This window comes from Taeniopygia guttata, chromosome 1A (genome assembly GCF_048771995.1).
Source record: "Taeniopygia guttata chromosome 1A, bTaeGut7.mat, whole genome shotgun sequence".
In the NCBI taxonomy this organism is placed as follows: domain Eukaryota; kingdom Metazoa; phylum Chordata; class Aves; order Passeriformes; family Estrildidae; genus Taeniopygia; species Taeniopygia guttata.
In genome coordinates, this window is record NC_133025.1 from 64,303,043 (window position 1) to 64,325,305 (window position 22,263).

General features: G+C 40.6%; 1 protein-coding gene across 2 annotated transcripts in view; it reads left to right on the forward strand.

Annotated features, from left to right (window-relative positions):
- Positions 1–22,263, forward strand: part of ITPR2 (inositol 1,4,5-trisphosphate receptor type 2) — a 246,663-nt gene that overhangs the window by 81,677 nt on the left and 142,723 nt on the right. For both annotated transcript variants that reach the window (XM_072923748.1, XM_030263492.4), the window contains 6 exons: positions 260–410; positions 13,822–14,015; positions 16,284–16,416; positions 17,327–17,384; positions 18,915–19,080; positions 21,002–21,175. In XM_072923748.1, the coding sequence (XP_072779849.1) occupies positions 260–410; positions 13,822–14,015; positions 16,284–16,416; positions 17,327–17,384; positions 18,915–19,080; positions 21,002–21,175 (876 nt within the window). The remainder of the gene's footprint in view (positions 1–259; positions 411–13,821; positions 14,016–16,283; positions 16,417–17,326; positions 17,385–18,914; positions 19,081–21,001; positions 21,176–22,263) is intronic.

The following is a 22,263-nucleotide window of genomic DNA, read 5'->3' on the forward strand; positions in this document are numbered from 1 at the left end:
TGCAATTTTATCCTCTCAAGCCTTCCTAAGTCTCACCTTGGTTTTGCTGTCTGCTAGAACCTGACTGACCAATTGCTTTTTGTCTAATCCTGACAAACATTTAATGTCACTGGCCTTAGTCCAAAAATCAGTGGCAAGACTTGTGCTAGTTTGAATGCACTCAAGATCTGAATCTCTGTGGAAGCTACTGTGTGAAATGCAATTGAAAACCACAAAGGCTGTCAGTATTTCCTTCATTTTTAATTTGTTTTTCTCATAGGTGGTACATCTGGCTCGAAACCTCATATACTTTGGCTTCTATAGTTTTAGTGAGCTTCTCAGACTGACCCGGACGCTGCTGGCAATTCTAGATATTGTTCAAGTTCCCATATCGTCATACTTCGAAAGGCTGAGCAAGTTTCAGGATGGAGGTGAGATGAGCAGCAAAGACTGTTATTCCAGTGGGTAATTAGCTTTTTAAGTTGGAAAAAATTTATGGAGAATCTCATTACTCTTTCAAGGTTCTGTATTCACACATCAGCCCACCTACAGGAATGCATTGCAGGGGACATTAAGATGATCAGCTAAAAAGGAACCTTTTTGAACAGAGCTGCATCCTCATGACTTCTGGGTACTGCATTGGTGTTGCTGCTCCTTTGCTTATTTGGAACTTTCAAATTTGGTTTTAAACCTCCATGCCCCTTGCTCTGAACATCCTGAGGGAGTTCAAGCAGTGTTTGCCTGGGCACAGGGATTATGGTGGCTCATCTGTGGCACAGCGGATTGTTAATCTTCTTAGCACTTCACTGAAAGGGAGAATGAGATGGTTCTGGTCCCACAATGGCAGAAGTACCCAAAGGAAGTCCAGAGGAGACCATCCTCTGCCTGAGTTTGTCAGCTTAGAATAAGCTTTTTTGAACTCAGACCACAATGCCTCTCTGACAACCCTAGGATTATTCTGTATGTCCCGCTGCCTTTGCAACCATGGTTTAAAAATGAATTGAAAGATGAGCATGCCAGAAGGTGCTGAAATGTAACAGTTTAGTTTTCCTGTGTGAGTGGAAGAGAGGTGTGACAGTGGTGTGGGCTGAGGGTCCAGAAGACTGACTGATGGCAAGTTCTGTTTTAATATGTAGCTGGTGTTGCCAGCCAGCTGGCTCACAGCACCAAAATGGATGAGCTGTCCTGTTGGAAACAATTATTTTGTGTTTTCTCTGGGAGGCCTTTTCCCAGCCTTGAGTTTTTCTAATCATCATTTTGCTCAGTTACTCCCACGGATGCCCTGCAGGAAGGAGTGTGCTGTTCTTCACAACTTTTTTCATCTTTGAGGTTCACACACTCTGGAGAGGTATAGGCTGTCATTGTCATCACTCAACCAAGAAGTCATGTGCTTGGTTCTCTTGATCTTCTCTCCATCAGTGCCAGCAGACTTTACTGACACCCTCTGGAAGTCTTTCCTGCAATGCAGTGCACACCAAGTCATGCTGTAGCTGGCTGCAGTCCCTCCTCAGCACTAGAGAAAAGATGGTATGCCCAGACACTTGGAATCGTGTTTTCCTTTTTTGTCCCTGAAAGACTGCATTGCAGACTCTCTTCTTAAATGGCTCTGGACACAGTTTGACTCCAGACACAGTCTTGGCATATTGGCAACATGGGACATGCAGATGTGGTTCTTCTGCTTAGTTCTCGCTCTGCCCAAGCCTTTAATCCTGATTATACATCTCAGTCAGTGTTTTTACTCACATTCATTACCAATAAAATCATGTTTTGTCCTTAATTCCCTTTTATTTCTGCAGAAGGGTTTCCTTTTAAGCTATATAAGACAGGAAGGAACCACCCATTAAGTGCAAACAGACCTGCTCAGTTATATGAATTTCCTTAGCAATTCCATGCAAATAAATGAATTTGCTTTGAAATAATTGAGTGAAGCAATATTGCAAATGGCACCACCCTGCAAATGGAAGCTCAGTAGCCTTTTTAGTAATACTCAATGACCTACTGGAGCCTTGTTGGGAACTTTTTGCCAGAAATCTATTTTTTTCTCATGTTCTTTCAGCAAAAAAGGCACAGAAAAAAGGTGTAATTTTTTTTTTATTACCTTAAGCCTTTAAAGAGATTATTTAAATTTCTTTCCTGCTCTAGCTGTCTCCATGGCTGTTTACAATCCATGGATGTTCTTCTGATAATTACTTGTGGGTTGGTTTAGTTTATTTGGTGGGGGTCTTTCCTCTTTTTCTGCTAACTCTATATCTAGAAAGCTTTGGAGAGGCTTTTTTGCTGGTGCAGATTGTTCAGTCCTTCTTAGAGGAGTCTGGAGATATGGGCTGTGCTGTCTAGACTTAAAAACAGGCATTGAAACTTTGCTGTGGTGAGACAATGTGTTTTTATGTAGAAATAGCTGTTAGACTTCCTGGAGAGGCCTTCTACAGTTTTGTAAAAGAAAAGGATGTCTTTGGATGCTCAGATCTTTTCTTCAACCTCCCTTTTCCTTTCTGATGGAGAAACTATAAACTACATAAAGTGTGCATTCACTTTGCACTTGAGACAGCATGATCCTGAATATTTAACTGCTGTATCCAAAATCTTGCCTTTCCTCCTGCTTTCCCTGGAGGTGCACTTACCTACCCATCAGCTATAGAGATGCATGTGTCACAAGGATGAAGTTGAAGCACTTGAATAACTCCTATTCACTATTTTTGAGCACCCAGCTCGTAGAGCTTCATGTTCAAAGAACATATTTCATGTCTGAAAATCACAACTCAAGCAAAACAGGGAAGTGCTTTTCATTAAGGAAAACCACACAAGAATCAACCAGCATCGCTTTAGCTGCACATTACACCACTGAGAGGTGGTGCTGGGCTGGAGCTTCTGGGCCTCTGCTTGTGTTGGACTGTAGATGAGTCCAGAAGCACAGGTGTTCCCTGGGTCCTGTAGAGTCTGGATCTGTCTTGTCCAGGATCACTAGGGATCCTCAGGAATGAACAAGCAAGCACAGAAACTGGTCTTGGGAATTTTTTTTTTCTGAATCTCTTACTATGAGAGTAAGGATTGTTCACCATGCAAAGCTGTAGGTATACACTGGTTTTCCATTTTACAGTAATTATAAGATTGTACATCCAAGGGTTCCCTTCCCTTTTTACACAGATATCCTCTCATAAAACTGCATTGCTCAGAACATGTTAATTGTTTTATTAGTTACCTGTCCTGGCTTTTTATTGTCTCTTTTAATTTATGATACCAGTCTCTTAGGCTTTTAGAAAGAGTAAAAGTAGAAATTGCCTCTGTCTGGGATTTTTTAGATTTTGGAAAATGTGATGGCACTTTCTAAAATCAGCGTGGTCTGATTTTTTCCAGCAAGTGTTTTCTTATTCATAACTTCCATAAAACACAGACAGATGGATTGTTCCCTGCCCTCTTTCAGGGTGGTGGGACCTCTCTCTCCAGTCAGGAAGGTGTGAGGGTGAGTTCTTGCCTTGAGAGGAGGTCAGATTCTATTTCCCACATCTCTCCAGGCTGCAGCATCCTCTCTGGCAGGTCCGCTATGTAAAACAGTGATACCAAACCTTTACAGAATATTGCAGATAGGTGTCCCTCCAACACATTATTACTCTAGGGACGTGCAAGTTAACATAGCTCCTTTCTAAAGAAAAAATAGCTTCCCTGAGTGGCAAAAATAATTGCATTGATGTTCTTAAACAAAGAAAAAGATATGATTGTTTCTGTTGTGGTTTTTGTGTATTTATTGTATTTATTGGTTTTTCTAGAAGTTATGGGGCTTTGTTTGGGTTTTTATGCTTGTTTGTTGGTTGAATGTTTTTGGGTTTTTTTGGTTTTTTTTAAAGCTTCCAGTCAGGGGTTACAAATGTCTAGGCATAAGCTTTAATTCAGTAAGAACATGTATTTCCTTCCTTGAGCTTAGGGCTTTGAAGTGTAGCTCATAACTCCAGTTTTGACAAACACTGAAAGCCAGTCATGATGCCCGAGACTGACAGTTTATTGGTATAAACAAATATGTTTAAGTTTTATCAAGCATTAAGGGCGTGATCCTGTAAATCTTTTCTAGAAAAAGTGCTACTGAATACCAGCTTAAGTTCTGTATATTTTAATTTTCATCACTATTTAAGTGTAAACTTGCATAGATTGATAGTAAATCTATATTTAACTACAAGATTTTGTCAATAGTTATGCCAATTCAGAAACACAGTTATTTTCAGGTTCTAAGAAAAATGACTTGAAAAGAGGTTTGCCCAAATGGATAAGTCATGTAATTTCTATTCTACAGCTGTAGCAGATAGAAGGTAGCATCTCTGTAGAAGCTGAGAATTTTAGTCAGGATCTATATATTTTACATGATAGGTTTTGTATTTTAGTTTTTTTTTTAATGTATTGATTTCTATGGGAAAATCACTGCTGCATAACTCTGGGGACAGGTAGGTTATGCTGCCTTTCCATTGACTTGTTCCAGGTCAGCAGCAACAAAAGCTTCCAACATCTGTTTATGGTAATGTGAAGTTGTTGGGAACTGGTGAGCTGGATTCCTGACTGATTTGACCAGTCCACATTGTGAAAACTGTAGTCAGGATTTTGGAAAATATATTGACAATGATGGGTGGAAGAATGTGGTGAGTCTTGGCTGTGGAAGGCTTTCCTAGGAGGTGTGCACCTCAGAACTGCAAGAACCAAATTTTCAACCAGCAGTCTTGAGTCTTCTTCCCTGTTTAATATTTATTTCTTAAAGTACACCCACTTCGGTAAAACTGCTTGTTAAGTGAGGAATTATATATGACAAGTGTTGAACTGTTGAGGCAAATCTGCAAAATGGAATGTATTTTTAGGCTTAGTGTAAGTTAGATGAAGACTTAATTACCCTTTTACATTAAGAAGTCCTTTTCCCTCCTTTGCTTAAATTCGGAGCCACCTTGGTGGCTGAGGTAGTCCTCCATGTTTTCTGTGGGTTTCTCTGTCTTGGTTTAGCAAAGATTCTAAAAACACACAATCATAGCATGGCTTGGGTTGGAAGGGACCTTGATGATCCCATTCAAACCCCCTGCCATGGGCAGGGACACCTCCCACTATCCCAGCTTGCTCAGAGCCCCATCCTGCCTGGCCTTGGACACTGCCAGGCATGGGGCACCCTGTACCAGGACCTCAGCACCCTCACAGGGAAGAATTTCTTCCTGATATCCAACCTAAACCAGCTCTTGTCAGTGTGAAGCCATTCCCCCTTTTCCTGTTGATCCTTACATTATTGCAAATGTTAAGCCTTACTTCATTTAGAAAACTTAATTTTAATGCCACTGTCAGTTACTTGAACCAGAACTAAATTTAATGTACATGTAGTTTCATGGGTGACCTTATTTGATGAAGACAGATTGAAGAAAGCTGGCTAAGAAACATTTATAAGATCCTGTAAAAAGTAAGGATGTATATTTTTGGAAATGCTTCTTATCTAGATTGCACCCTAAAAATGAACTGACTTGAAAATCTTGCAACCAACTTTTTTTGTTTCAGTCAGCGTGTCTTAACTTTGAATTATTTTTGTGCATGTTCGAAACTGTTTTCTGTTTATTTTTTTTCACTTTTAGATTCTAAAAAAATGTATGGGGGGTACAAAATATGCTACCTCTATCCTGAATAGGATTTTTTTTTCTCTTAAGGAGAAAATGAGGATTTCATTTAGTAGTGCTGTCATTCTGGCACCTTTCAAGAACATTATAATCTCTTGCAGTTTTAATTAAAAGGTAAAGTCATTGCTTTCCTAGTAAGTGCACCCTGCTGTATCATTCCAGAGTAAGGAGCCAATCTGTCTTGTCCAACACTGCTAATTTATTCTTTGTGAATTAAAATGCACATCTTTCTCTAGGTGGTATTTGCTCTTTCAAATAGCTGATTTTAGTCAAACCATGCAACTACAGCATATGTCAGGTCTGAAAGAGGAAGCAACATGGTAGTAGCAGGTAAGCAACACATTTGCCATGCAGCTCAGTACTGTTTAGTTACTGTTGTTTGGGAATGAGAATAATGACATGCCAGGAAACACATCCCTGAATCAGAGCTGCATATGTCTTGGGATGCAGTTCACAGTTCTGAGCACCAGCTGGAAAAGCCCTCAGTGGTACAGGCCTAGGTTATCTGCAGTGTGTATCTGTCCATCAGGAGCTCCACAATTTTCCTGAGCCAGTGTCCCCTGATATCAGTGGGAGCCTTTTGGTTTCTTTTGCTCAGTCTTTTTGAAAAAATAAGTTTTAAAAACTGCTTGTAATAGGCTTAAATTACTCCCACCTCTATGATTCTCATGTTAAATATGTTGCCCCCAACTGCCTAAGGAGATGCCTCTTTTTACTTGTTCAGAGTGGTGGTCAGATATGCCAGCTGCCTGGTCTGTATCTTGGTGGTGTGTTCCTCCTGCAGATGGAAGGGACACAAGATTCCATCCTGCTGGGGGCCAGAACAGGGGTGGCCTCGCCTTGTCCTGGAGTCTTCAGCGCTGCCTTCTCTCTGCGGAGGGGTGCTTGTGTTTCTGTGTGTCAGGGGACTCCTGTCCAAACTTCTGTCGCTGCGACACAGCCCAGAAGCCTCCTTAGCTCCACTTAGGTCATGTTTTCTTCCAGCCTTTTTGGCTGCAAGTAGAGGTACACAGTGACTGGAAGCACCAGTGAGGCCGCTGAGGGTTGAGGATAAGGCTGCACCTGCCTTTTCTGTGGTCCCTATGGGTCCTCTGTGTCCAATTACCAGATTTCATCCAAGACTATTCAAAATTACTGTACAGTTTCTCAGCCCTGCATCAGTTACCTGCACTTTTGTCTAGTTAACAATTTGCAGTATCTTCTTTGAGGCATACTTTGATTAGCAGGGCTAATGAGGCAGTGGCTGCCTGGCAGACTGGAGCAATAATTTATACCAGCAGTTTACAAGAAAAGAAGGATTATAAGAGGAAAAAAGGAAAGTTAACTGTGTTAGTCACAGATAGCTACAGAGAAGAAGCTGCTGTTCAGTGCAGAGTATTGCCAGACCAAAAGGGGAGGTTGGACTGAGAGCTTAATTGTGTGGCATGAACCATTTCTCTTTCCTCCTTACTCTTTCCCTCATTATAAGACCCGTGCATTAATGGAATTCCAGAGACCATTGCTCTTCCAGGAATCAATATCTGTCTTACAGATGTAACTCAGCTAGGAGGCTTGATTCCCATGGTGCTTTTTACCCTCAAGGCCAGCATGCTGATGTATTTTTTTCCTTGGACTAATGTCTCTGGCATGAAAGCCATGCTTGACACTGCTTAGTGGTTTTGGGGATAGGAAAAAAGCCCAGAACCTGCAGAATGTCAGGAGAAGGTGAAGTTTGGTGGAGTTTCACCATGTCTGGGCAGCTGAGAGTTTGTATATGGAAAGGGAGGGTTTGTGGCTATGTTGTGGTGAAGTGGAGGCTGGAGTGGCCAGGTTCACTCAGGGGCTGGGTAGCATATGTATGTGCGTGGCATATTGCAAGTTTTTTCATTTGTTTTGCCTCATTATTCTGAGGACTATAAAATATGGAAGTGATACCTCACCATGTGTCCTTAATGCCAGGCATTAGGTTTTCTGTAAGCCTTACCTGAGGTCAGCTAGTTACTGAGCAATGAAAAATGGTTTAAGGAAGACATAAAGTGTGATTCTTGGCCTGTTTATGGTAGGTTCTGAAGTCTTTATGAACAAATTCTGTAGAAAACCTGTAAAAATTAATACCTCTTTCACAAGCAGAGCTGTATTGGCTTTAATGCTTCTGGCAAATAATATACAGCTCTAAAGAGTTTGAAATAAAATGTGTTCCTTTAGGTAGTGAAGTGTTGTTATTATATGTCCTTAAAATGGCTGTAACTTTTCATGCAGAAAAATTAAATTGCATGAAGCAATATAGCCAAATCAGCAAAGAAATGTAGAGCTATAGCTGCCATTGGATTTTTAATCTTGCCCTTGGTATTTAGACATTGCTGCACACATGGTTCCCTGACAGAAGATCCCTGAGGACTGGAGGTGTTGTGTACATTAAGATGGCACCAAAGCTTTCTTTGGGAAGCTTTTGGTGGAGCAATAGCATAAATCTCAATGAAATCCTCAAAGCCAAGGATATTTGGAGTTTTGCTGTTGAGAATATTGCCTTAAAACCTGGTTGAACACACCTGCACTGACAGATGGGTTGAGACAAGGTCCTGTGTGCTGGCTTTGACTGAAGTGTCAGTGTCCTAATCAATATATTTGGTTTTTATGGGTGGGTTAATGAAGGTTGTTGGGGTAGTGGATGCACATACATTTGTCTTTTCTGGTCATTAACAGATCTCTTGAAGATCTGATGAGACCTTTCAGCACCTGAAAAGAACCTACAAGAAAGGTTTACTTCAAGAGCATGAAGTGACAGGACAAGGAGAATGGTTTCAGACTGACAAAAAGGAGGTTTAGATGTGATATTAGGAAGAAATTGTTCCCTGTGAGGGTGCTGAGGCCCTGGCATAGGTTGCCCAGAGAAGCTGTGGCTGCCCCATCTGTGGAATTTTCCAAGACAAAACTGGATGAGGTTCTGAGAAACCTGGTGGAAGGAGTCCCTGCCCATGGGAAAGGGGTTGGAACTGAGTGGTCTTTAAGGTCCCTTCCAAACCAAGCCAGGCTATGATTTCTATGTGGCAGCTCCCATTTAGGTACTTAGTTTCCAGAAGCCTGGAGTACCAACTGGTCCAGTCCCTAATAAAAGCTCCTGGGTGTTAAAATCCTTTTGAAAATATGGGCACTTTTAAAATTTCTGTGTAGGGAGATGAGCACCATTCAAGCTAAAAATAGCTGGGCAGTTTTCAAAACTGAGTCCTAGGAATCCATCTTTCATTTTTCTTTCTTCTGAGGAGGACTGAACAATGATAGTAAGAGCAGGCTTTTTCCCCCCATGGCAACTAGGGACCAGATCAGGTGCCTTTAGGTAATTTTTAAATAAACAAGGCTGCATGTTGGTTCCCTGGCATCTTGGAGATTTCTGTGAAGCAGAGGACTCTGGCTCTAAGGGGATCTGCCAGCATTTGAGACTTCCATCGACTATTAACCCTCAGGTTCTGCACAGTTCTCTGCACTGTGTGAAATATCCAAAATTCTGGGTCCTGGCGAGCAAACTGAGGACGCCCCATAGCAATGGGCTGGGAACAATTGGAAGAAAAGGCATGAATTGCCAGCTGCAATCAACAGTTGTTTTTCTTACTGAATATGGTATTTTGTCACTTATCATCCATACTGTATTGCATAGCAGATTGTTGTTCACTTTTATATTCTGCTTTTAGAATTTTTGCAACCAGTAAATGACTTATCAAGAAAATATGTTTATGTAGAAAATGAAGTGTCAAATTATCCACTGTTTCGATTACTTGGGTGGTTGTTATTTTTTTTCCCATAATTGACTCCTCTGAAAAGCTTTTCTTCTCAGAGAGGCCGCTGTGTTGTCAATCGTGCCAAATTGTATGAGATTATGTGCTACAGTTTTGTGACAGAAACTGATATTCATTAGGAAGTTGTTATCACTGTAATAAAAAGTAATGAAAAGGAGATGCACAGTTGTCTATTCAAAACATGACAAGCATTCTTTTCTTTCCTCTTCTTTCAGTGTCTGTCAATCTGCAGCTCCCTTAAATTACCACTTGTGCATAGTGAATTCACTCTTCCGTTGACTAATCTTGTTGAGACTGTACATTAAATAAGGGACATTTCTAATGGGTCCACTGCTTATGGAAGACTTGTCTTGGCAGAGAGAGGAACAGAGAAGAAGGGAGAATTGGAAAAAGATTTAAGATGATTTCCTTGTGTTATTTTCCTCTGTTGGTCAGTCACGCTTTGAGCACTTCTGCAGCAGTTTGCTGCTGAGAGAAGTGGTTGGTTGCACACATTAGCACCTCACAGCATTGCAAGGACTGTTCTCTCCCTGCCATGCTTCACAGCCGTATATAAATGTTAGTATCTTGACCTTAAAGAAAAAAAACCAGTCAAAGATGAGGTCAGCAGGTTAAGGGTGGCAGTACCATATGGAGGCACAGCTCAGGCTTCTCTTCACTTATCGCTAGCAAAGTGCACATAAAAGTAATCAGCGTTCACATCTACTTGCTCTCTCTCCTGATTTATCTCAGTTAACTAGCTGAGGCAGTAAGTTAATTTTTCCTTGGTCGTTGGTATTCAGGAAGCACTTTGGAGATGTGACTAAGATCAGAGCTCCCTTATTTTAGTCATCGTGTGCACATGTACGAAGAACTTAAATCTCTTTTATTGAGCCAATGTATTTTGTCTTGCATTGTTGCAGGCTTAACAACTCTCTCTGAGAGAGCCAGTCCCTTTTTAAGCTGCAGTAACCTTCCTGTGTGCCTCACCTCAGGGAAGCACACCCTTCCCTGCTGGGATAACCATGTTCAAGCAAGACTGCTGCTGGCCCCTCGTGCTTGTGACAGATTTAAATTAATGCTTAACACAGTCCAGGCTTCCAAGCCTGGACAGACAACACTGAGTATCACCAGTGATGATTACTGGGGGGTCTTTTGGAAGAGAAGCTGCTGCCCACTCCTTATGTACATGGAAGATCTCCATGGCTTCTTTCACAGAGCAGGGCCGCTCCTCTCAGTGTTGAGACACGTCAGCTGCTTTGCTGCCATCCATGAATGTGCTGCTTGACTGGTGTCTGCTCCTTGGAGAGGGTTGCATTTCATCAGCACCCTGCAAAAGATACATGTTGAGATACCTTTCCTGGAATGAAAGGCTGAATTGCTCCGGTTGCTGCAGCATTTTAACTCTGGGAATGTTCTCTTCAAGCCTGCTCTGAATTAACTGAAAATTATAGCCAGCATCAGGCAGCTGGTTAAAAAGTTTTCCAAGATGGCACCTTGTCTACCTACTGTTATTGACAGAAATAATGCAGTATTGAATCACTACCCATTTTAGCTGTAAACACTGAACTGGATTAAGTAGACTTTTCTCTTACTAAAATCCTTTTCTATGCATTAATGAAATGCTGTTTGAAATGGCAGGGAAAATAAGTACCACCTTAATCCTCCTTCACTTTCCCACCTTTACATTTTGAGATCAATTGCATTAAGGTCAATAGTGAATGAATGATGTAGACAGCACAGAGGGTTTATCCTTGTTACTGATGCCACTGGGAAGCAGCTTCATATCTGCCTCTCACTGGTTTGTGTCACCTTTGACCACTGGTGTTCTGTGGGTAACAGGAAAGGACAGCAGTCACCTCATTTATTTTTATTTCCTAGATGCTTTTCTAGGCTCCAGTATCACATTAGCTGAGTGCCTCAGAGTCTTTGCTATTGCAGGCCTCTCACTGTCCTTCCTAGAGGTGGAAAAATGGTCTCTCATTTATGGAGGTCATCCTGAAATGCAGAGACAGTGACTAATTCCTTTTTCATTGAAAGAGTTGAATCCCATTCCCTGCCATGCCTGTGCAGCACCCCAGTAAAGTAATAGCTGAGAAATAAGCAAGATGTGGTCTGGGCAAAATCCCAGCTTTCTTTCTCCAGAAGTGAGGTCCACCCAAGATATTGTCAGATATCTTGTCCAAAAGACACTAACTAACTTTTTTGTTAGCTTTACACCGAGTAGATTGAAGGGTGAGCAGGAACTTTTCAAGATGAAGTGGAATTCCTCTTCCTCATTTGGAAGGAACTGCAGTTGTATCTTGTTTTTGAGAAGAATATCTTCTGGACTTGTCTTAGACCTAAGTGGTTCTCTTATCATTATTCCCATTAACTGAAGTTTGCTTTTAAAGAATTCCTGATCTTTACAAATGATCTTTCCAAGTGCCCTCTATTTATATTTCCCTCTGCCCAACTGAGCAAAAGGGGTTTTGAAACCATGTTGAGAGAGATGATAACTTCTCAACTGAGGTGTATGCCAGGGGAGTTGCAGGCCGTGATGCAGCTGCCCAAGCTACAATTCACGTTGTGGGCTTACCTGTCAGCATTAAGGACAGAATGAAATGGATTTCATTTATGAATATCATGGTTTGAAGATGACAAAGATACAAAATGTGGGTTTAGCTGAAGGTAGTTTAAGAGTTGAAGGTCCTTCACATGGTACTGTAGCTTTGCACAGGTGCACTGAGTGGCAGAAAATACAAATACTTGTTTAGCACACTGGGAGAAAGGAGCTGGGGAGTGGGAGGGAGATATCCATGCCATGTTGTTCCCACTCTGTTTTACTTGATTTGAAAGGAAAACACACCATTTTCTTTTTGTGTCATGGAGGATATTTGTGATGAATTTATTTGCTTTATGCCTGTGTAAGCAGTTAGAACTTTCTGTGCCTGCCTAATGTGAGGATGCAGCCTGTAGTTTGACTTGTAGGTTTTTTCCCCTAAAAGCATGCAAAATCAGCAGTATATTTTCCCCCTCTCTTTTGTAGGGACTTGAAGTATTATTTTTAAAAGACGGATTTAGAGTGATTGCACACCAGACCAGATGCTGAATGGGACCTCAAACCTGACGCTAATCTGCCTCATTCACTTTGAAAAAGCTCCTTCTTTGTGTGTTTCCCTTTTAAAGTCAGGGCTAAAGGCATTCTCTTTCCATACACATAGTAGTTGAGCTATATGGACTGAAGAAAGAAGGGAATAAGAGGAGGATTTTGCCAACAAAATAAAATCCAGCCTTGGCTTTTACAGTAAATTATCTGGGAACAGGGTTTCTTCCGTTTGAGGAAAGCTTGGCTGTGGCATGGTGATTAAAGTGTACTAAAGGACAGACAGGAACTATTCAGGCTTCTCTCAGCAAAGCTACATTTCCTTCAGTCTTTTCTTTGCCTTTAGTGTAGCCTAGGTCCTGGTACTCTTTCTGTGAAGAGATGCTGTCATTCCTTTCCTCCATTCCTTCCAATCTGCTTTGCAAGAAAGGAAACTGATTCATGTAGGTAGTTAACACCATATTCTCATGCTTTCTTGTCCCACCTTTGCAAGGGAGCCACTGGTTCACTGAGATGCTTTTCCCATCAAAATTCACTATAAAGACCAGTATCATCTGTGGGAACAGAGGGTATTTCTTGCTAAATTTTGCAATACACCATTGCAACCTGGATAAAGGTTTTACACATAAGTGTAAAATAATTTTTTCCCTCACAAATAACTTACAAAAGGCACTGTGATTACAGGTACCAGTTTGACCTTCAGGACAGCCTTCAAGCCTGACACTCTCATGGGACTATTTTTTTGAAGGGGGATAGTTGGCTTGTTGGTTTGGTTTGGATTGTGGCCTGTCATTTGAACCACACAAAGAGATTGATCAGACTGGCACAACCTCATCTCTTTACTCTCTTTCATATAAAACTCTTCCCATATGTCTCCAAATTGCAGCAATAGCTGGTATTAATAAAATACCATTAAAAGTTTTCTAACCATAAGCATAGTCAGGTACTGATATTGCTTGCCTAGGGATGTTTTATAATACTGGATATGCAACACTCAGTTTGCAAATATTCTTAAAAACAAGTTAAACAAACCTCTTTAAGAAATTATCTTGGATGTGGATAATACACCTTCAGGCAAAGGAATGGGTGAGATTTCTTTAGTTCTACTTTTTATCATTTGTTGAGCATGTTAACAGAACTCTGGAAATATTTTGGCATATTTACCATCTGTTGATGTGTAAGAAATTATATCTTGGAAAATCAGCATAGAAAATTTTTGCCTAATTGGGTAATTTGAATGAACTCAGGAACTGAGGGCTTCTTTTTCAATATGCCTTTTGAGACTGGAAAGGGTTTGACAACATGGGTGTATGTGTGATACATAGTGTTGTAAATGTGCTTTAGTCCTAAGAAATAAGTCTGTGTTTTTGTTAATGCACAGGGAACAACGTCATGAGGACCATCCATGGGGTAGGAGAGATGATGACACAAATGGTGCTGAGCAGAGGGTCTGTATTTCCCATCAGTACCCCTGACATACAGCCAAGCATTCACCCAAGCAAGCAAGCCAGCACTGCAGACAGTGAAGACGTGATTGTAATGGACACCAAATTGAAAATCATTGAGATTTTGCAGGTAATAATGAGGGGTGGTATATTACACAGCAGTCATTTCACGGCTCTTTACTCACACAGTGGCCAGTTCTGTTACCCGCATTCTTACTACTCACTGTAGAAATAACTCCTTGATATGAGGAAAGATAATCCTCTGTGTGAACAACTGTGGTCCTCACCCTGTTGTACCAACGTCACTTTTAAAGGAACAGGATGCTGCAGAAACTTTCTCACTTTAACTGTGCAATGACAACTTGTCCTCTAATCTGCATCACTAATGTTTTCTGAAGACAGCATGTCTGTTTCCAGTTTCCTTCACACTCATTTAACACTGGGGTGGTTGCTTGATTTAAGGATTTGCTCTCTGGATGAAGGGCAGAATTGGCCCTGGCCTCACTGAAGTTGTGTGAGGCTGCTCACTTTTGCAGTGCATTTAATGCATTTCAGATTTCCACTGTTGGGCTGAGAACAGTCTGTGGGCTGCTGTGATTTTTTTCCCAGCTGACATGACAAGCTGTGTGACACCAGCCTGCCTCCTGAGATACAGTTTTCACTTTGTGCTGTTAATAAATGGAGTGGCACACTCTTGCTCTGTGTATCGAATCTCCATTTCTGCAGTGCTTAGGCCCTGAAGGACTGTTTCAGTGTTTTCTATAAATTCTCTGGATTTGTTGGTACCAATGTCACTTTTGAAGGATTCCATTTGTTCTGACTGCTCATAAATTATTTAGATGACTCTAATTACTTGTCATCTGAAAGGCTATCAGTTGTTAGAATATACTCAATACTGCGTTCTTTGGTTCTTGGCCTTCTTTACTTTAAAACTTACAGTGGAAGACAGAGTGTTATGAAATTATGACCTAAATAATACCATTCACGTGTATTTTTCATTTTCCTTGTTTCATGCTTTTTATTTTTCTTGTTTGTATGACTGAATTTCTCTCCATACTTTACTGATCGATGCCTAGGAGGATGATTCCAGGACCTTGTCCTGTGCATTCCCTGAGGGAATCACATGTTGTCTCATCCTTTCCTTTTTCACAGCACATTCATTGCAAGAGCACTCAGGATTGAAGAGCACTTAATCCTAATTTCTTACTTAATGTGTGCTTTGATAGTTAAGGATTAATCACATGGTCAAAATACTTCAGACAAGCAGTTGTCAGATGCTGGGTGAATCCCAGTAAATGTGCATATATATGATCCTAGCCCACAAGAAATACAAAATAATTAAGTTTTATTTAAAATGCAATGAAGAAGGATTAATTTAAATCATGTTACCTTTCATTACTATGCTATTAGCCTCAATGGTGAGTAAGAATATTTTGGATTTATTGTACTAACACGCATAGCAAGTACAATGGTGATTAAAGCTATTCTATTCTCAGAAACATTTCAGTTTATAGTAATTTACTTCTCAACATATCTTCCTATTCCTTTAAGTAAAGCCTTATGATTTCTATTCTGCCCTCAGCCAGAATTAAACAGATGGTTTGATAGACTTAGTTGACTATGCATGGACTTGGGAAATTTTTATTTTTAAAAATCTTGCTTGTACAATTCTGGGGCAACTTAATAATAGAACCAAAATAGACAAATCCTATTACAGTGAGTCTGAAAAGCATGTTGGGCTTTAGGTGTAGATCAAAGAAACAGGTTGCCACCATTTGCTAAGTCACCTTTTAAATCACCTGTCACCTCAGCCTTGGAAACTCAGCATATGTCTTTTTTCCCCACCGATTGTAAAATATGGTAAATAATCTTAAAGGTGTTTGATTACGTGCTTGCATTTCCCGTGGGTAAGAAGCCTCCAGATGTATAACTGTAGCCCTTAATTTGATACTAATGCTTCCAGCCTAGTTATTTTGCTCACTATTCCAATATAAAAGCAGCACTTCAAGGTCTGAATTAGGATTTTTCCTGTATGAGTTTCCACTTTCACAGCTGAGGAGCAAAAAGTAATTTTTCAGGTATTTGAGAGGGTGAGCCTTGAGGCTGTTGTGCTTGCTCTCTATTCCACTCTGTGGGGCATTGGAAGTCCAGCTGAAATATGAAATAATTGATGTCAGCATGGGTTTGAAGGTTCTGATCTGGCTTGCAGGCACTGAAGACAAGGCAGTGTGTTGGAGCCCCTGCACACACCCAGTGGTACTCAAGCAATCCATAGGGCAGGGTTCAACATGTCTCAGGATGGGCAGGGTAAAGAAAGCATTCACAGAAAATTAGTCAATGTGTTGGATTGGTTTTTTTTGTAGTAAACTTAATTTACTTCACTTTTTTATTCTTGTAGTTTATTCTCAGTGTTAGACTGGACTACAGAATATCCTACATGCTGTCTATCTATAAGAGAGAGTTTGGGGAAAACACTGAAAACGTTGACTGCTCTACATCATCCCCATCTGACACACCAGGGACTGCCTCAGGTAAACCTTGCTATTTTCTTTCAGTGCAAAGTAGTTCTGGGTGGGCAGCTGCAAAACACTGAGCTCAACTGCAGCAGAAAGACACAGGCTGCTGCAAGTTGAAAAGCTTGTGAAAAAATAAAAATTTTAAGCAATTCCGCAGATTTTTTTTTGCTTGCTTATCCTCCTCCTGTAACAAAAAAGTGACTCCTTTTTCCCCACTATGATATTTTGCTCTTTTACCTATGCTTTTCCCAAAATACTGCATGGTGGCAAGTGGAGAACGGTTTGGGATGGATGAGAACAGGCTTAAGTGAGGTGAATGTGGTACAGGAATGATTTGGCTTTCCAGGGAGCCTTCCCATGCACACAGAAGTGCTCAAAAGGTCTGTGTGAACATCTGCAAGTAGGGGAGAATTGCTCTAGTTGGAGGTGGGCATATGTATAATACAGGGGTACTGAAGTCTTAAGTAATAAGTTACATTAAAGCGATTCTAAAGCAAAATGACACTGTGGCAAATTATGGCAAATATACTGAAGTTCATGTATATGCTTTGTTGGGGTTGACTCAAGAAAAAGAAGAAAATGTAAGAAAAAATGTAAAATTTCACTGTCTGTTATTTGTGGGTCACTGCTGGTAGCTAATACAGCTCTTAGCACCAAGTGGCTTTGGTTCATCACTACAATTGTTTTCCTCAGGAATAGTAATACACACTTTAACTCTGCCCCATATCCTGTTTGCTTTCTGCTACTCTTGCAGAAAGCAAATTTTGCATAGTTGGGGAATGACTAGTTAGACCTTTACTTGGTGCCATCTGCTTTAAAGAGGAGCAGAATTCTATTTTGCTGTAGAGATTAAGTGATTATAATTTGCTTTTGGTTTTTTGCTTTTTTTTTTTTTTCAATTTTTTCTTCTGATTTTTTTTCCCAGCAATTGTTCCTGACATAGATGAAATTGCAGCTCAGGCTGAAACCATGTTTGCTGGCAGGTATATTCTCTGAAGTTTTACCTCTATGTATATTCATATATCTTTTTGTTCATGACAATATTTCTCATGGCCAATCTCTGTTTATTCTGTGCTTATTTTTATAGCCCATTCTCTTCCTTTGCTTGCTTGTTAATTGCATAAGCTATATTTGAAGAGAAACGTGTTAGGAAAGACCAACATTTCAATCAAGCAAACAGCTCAGCTGGCCAGGATGGCTGTGTGATTGGCTATGAGCACCCTCTTAGGTGTAAGAGGGTTGGTACAAAGTTTTTGTTGTATTCCCAAAGGCAGCTGGGGAATGGTGTGCAGGTGTATTGGGCTGAACCACACTAATTTTCTATTTATTTTATAATGCCTTATGTGGGTGCTGAAAAGCCACTCTGTTTCTGGTGTGTCTTATGGCTACAGCCCCAGATGTCCTCCATCAGCAGCTTGCTGCTGGCCCGCAGGATTTCTCACATATTGCATAGCCTGTTGCCATTCCACTTGGTGTTCAAACTCCTTGGGAAAATCATGCCAACAGCAATCTCTCCTGTGACTCCTCAGATCAAGAGTGGACCACTTGCCATGATCTCCTGGTCCACCAGAGGCCTGTAGATCACAATTTATGCTTGCAGAGTTTTGGAAGGTATTTCAGCTACGCTGTGAACAGAAAAAAGTAATCCATGGAAAACACTCACACTGAAGAGTTATTACCATTATCACTATATTGGTTTAATTATATGGGTATAATTATACCAGTAAAAGTTAATTCCATTTAGGCAAGGCTGTAGACTTTAAAGTTTTTCTTGGAGCTAAGGAGAAGGATCTGCGGTGTGGGCACTGTGATCTTTCCTCTCTCAGTCCCTCTTGCATTCTCAATCATTACCAGCATAAGCAATGCCTCCAGGCTGCTCCTGAGCTCCCATAATGTAAAACAACACACAGCCCTTGGCATCTGCATCTTTAAAATGAACAGAGAGACCGAATGGTTTCTTGGAAACATTATTTCTGCTTTGATATGTTAGGTGTAAATCTGCTTTCTGCCGCTCCACATTATGAATATGATTCCAGAAATATGATGCTTTTGGCAATTCTTGCTATTTTTGAGCTTATTTTTTCTTAAATGAAATTTTAATAGCAGCTGAAAAGGGAAGGAGGGAAAAGGAAAGGGTCAAATTAATCTCTGATGAAATGCGGTTTACTTCGTTTAATTTGGACTGAGGATAAACCTGGCTCAACTTATCCATGACATAAATGAATGCTTTTACAATATAGATTTTAATCACAATATTTGACACATTTAATTGACACTTACTTCTGCTCTATAGTGTCCATTCTGCTACAAGATTGCTGCAGTGGCTGTAGGATAGAAGTCCTTATAAAATATGTTAAAGTCGTATTTATAATTTCCTACGTGCAGCATATTTGATTTGATTTTAAGAGCTCTGTCGAGTGAAGATTGTATAGAGGCATATTTATCTCAAGAGCTTTTGTTTTTTCTTATTTACTTTACTTTATTTGGTCCTTTTTTCCCCGTTTCTGTTGCAGAAAGGAGAAGAATGCAGTTCAGCTTGATGATGAAGGGGGCAGAACTTTTTTACGGGTCCTCATTCACCTCATCATGCACGACTATCCCCCCTTGCTCTCAGGGGCTCTGCACCTGCTGTTCAAGCACTTCAGCCAGAGAGCAGAAGTTCTGCAAGCATTCAAACAGGTATGGAGGGGCTGAGTGTTATCCCAGGAAACTGAATGCAGGGAGCCTTCCCAGAGGCTGCTCTGCTACTTAAAGTGCTGTTTGTTGCATAACAGTGTTATTTCTTCAGCGGTCAAGTAGCAGCAGACTTCTTGGGCCGTATGTGCTGGTATATGTTATAGTTCTGTGCCCCCCAGAAATGTTATTTCTGGCACTGCATCCATTAGGGAAAATGTAGGTCCATGGTGAACCTCTCACAGTGATTCCTCAGGGACATAGCCAGTGCCTCATGTTTGGCAAGCAGTGTCCCCGTGTCAGCAGTGAGACTTCCTTGCCTTCAGGGCCGCTCGGGCTAGGTATTGTTATATTGTTATTTTGTTATTCACCTGGTGCTTCTGATTCTAATTCACGGGGCTCCCCTGCCTGATGCAGCTATGCCCAAATAGCAGGAAGGCAGGGATAGAGCCAAGCCTGTTTTCAGCTTGTATTCTGTCCCTCTGTAGTGGTGCATGTGCAGGTTCCATGTGTCCGTGGATTAGGATGGGGAGATCTGATGTCATGGGGCTGCACGACAGAGATGCCTCTGTTACGTAACCCTTTATAACATATGTCGATAAGAACATCTGATGCTTATTTCAGGAGCTGGGTAGCTGTTGTCTCATCGTTATGTAAGGTGGGGAGGCTTCTCTCCTGTGCAAACAGATGAATGATAAAGACCTGAAAAGCTTTTGTTTAATGTTTTTGTTGTGCAGCATAATGGCCTCCCATCAGGTATTTAAAGCTAGGCTATGCTGGTGAGTTGCATAAATAACTATTATTTCCAGGTAAGCAAGGACTGAGTTGCTTAACGTGTTTTTGTGAAGGATGGAAAAGGCTAATGGAGAAATAAACAACAAAGACTGTAGAGCATGTGGAATAAGAATGCCTGCAGTTGAGCAGCATTCATAAATTCTGTAAAATAACAAGGTTTTGCCAAGCCAAGAGAGATTATTATGACAAAAACTTTATATTACAAAATAGTGAATATTTGCCTGGATGTAATGTGGTTTTAAAAACAACATCAATGTTATCAGTGATCCTAATCTTTTACATGAGTATGATTTCTTAAATGTGTTTATTAATTTACTGTAAATATTGCTGATAGTTTTTTGGCATATTATCTTCATTAATAATCTTGGAAGAACAGAGAGTGTTACAAAGAAGGAAAATGTGTAGATCATGTTAAATCAAGAACTACACATAACAGTGAAAAACCCAGATAATTTGAGCAGTACATGAAAAGGAAAAAAATTAGATTAATCTTAATAAGTGGCAACCACTCAGATGGTGAGAAATTTCATGAACCTGAGAGTCAGTTTGACAGCTATATTCAGAGAAGTTTTTCTAAACTGGCCTAACAGTGTGAAAGTCTGTTATTTTTCAGTATTTGATTATGGTGGTGTAGGAGATCATTAAAATTGCTGGCCATTCTGACTTTTCTTTGGATGCCCTGATCCCTTGTCATAGCATCCTTTTTTTTTTCCTTTTTCTTCTCAAGTACAGTGCTGAAGCAGTAGCTATTTCTAACTATTGCTTTAATAGTGTGTAACTGTATTTTATAATGCCATGAGGATCATGATCAGTGCATCAGAGCTCACTCTGCACAGAACTCAAGAGCCTGTAAATCTGCCTGTGCTAAAAATGTTTTTCAGTGTATTGAAGAAGGTGAGAGGATGTTGTGAATGCTTTAAAGATCCTGTTTTGGGCAGCTACAGCTTCTGCCTCTGCTAAAGGTTTTTGATAAAAGCCGACTAAAAACCTGCATGTGCCGTGTTTCAATTGCACAGGAAAGGTTGCTCAAGGCACTTGGAAAGAAGCTTAGAATCGGAGCTGTCAAGCAAATTACCCAGCCATAAGTGCTGGTGCTACTGCTGTAACAGCTTCACAATTTCTCCATTTCCAGGTTCAGTTGCTGGTGTCCAATCAAGACGTGGATAACTACAAGCAAATCAAGGCTGATCTTGACCAGCTACGTCTGACTGTAGAAAAATCTGAATTGTGGGTTGAGAAGAGCAGCAATTATGAGAGTGGAGAGGTGGGAGACAATCAAACCAAAGGAGGAGAAGAGCCAATGGAGGTGGGTTTAAAGCCTTTGCTGTCAGAATTGTTTCAATATTGATGGGTAGCTTCATGAACAAGTGCGAAATCTTGGTCTAGTTAAGCAAAGTGGCAAAGTGGAATGTGAGATATTGTGCCTGAGCTTTAGGAACTGACAGAAAGGGAAATAACTCTGTTACCAATGTATTAAATATTCTCCCCTGATGCTTTCAGAACTGCATTCTTAGGTCACAGAGCTGCCTTCCTTGCTGCACACACAGCAAGCCACAGTGTGCAGCAACACTCTGGAAATAATCTGGGAATTGTGTGCTGGCAGTTGGGTTGACTTGCTGGAAGAAAAGAGGAGTAGACAGTGTCCCGCAAGTAAGGGAGAGGAGCACAATCAAACTCATGTTTTCAAACATCACAAGTAATTCCACCCTTCAACACAAAAGACTGACCAAAGAATATTGAGATTTTGTAGGTGAACAAATGTTTTCATTTCTTTGGCCCTTGTCATACCATTTTCTCAGGATATTCTCTGATTTGATGTAGAACTTGAATCTAGGGCTGTGAAGACCTCTATAAAAAAAAAAAAATTTTTTTTTTTTAATATTTCATTGTTTGGATTTTTTAAATTTTGCTTTTCAGTGCAAACTGAGCTCACCATTTAATCATTTAACTCCAGCATGAGCTTTTAAGAAAACACAAAGTGTTCCTGTGATTGAGGTTTGTGCCATAAGATTAGAGAAAGCAGGCTTTTCCACCAATATTTATTCCCACTTTTCCCTTTTCATCAGAGGAGGTGGGGAGAGATGAGCAGATGTGATTTCTGACACAGCATTTTCCTTGTTCTCTTTCCTGGTGCCAAGAAAGATGGGTGAAAAAGGGCCCAGGGAAGTAGAAAGCCAAGTGGAGGTTATACAGCATTGTAGAGGCCACACATTAGGAAAAGAAGCTGGAGAAAGCCATGGAGAAGAGAGAGGATGCTTGCGAATATCTGTGACATACATGTGGCCTTTTAGATGGGGAAGCAGATTTTGTGGTGGCTTCATGCAGGGGCAGATCCAACACTTGAAGGAAGAATCCCAAATTCTTGCAACAGTGTAGGTCCTACTCTTTCCCTGA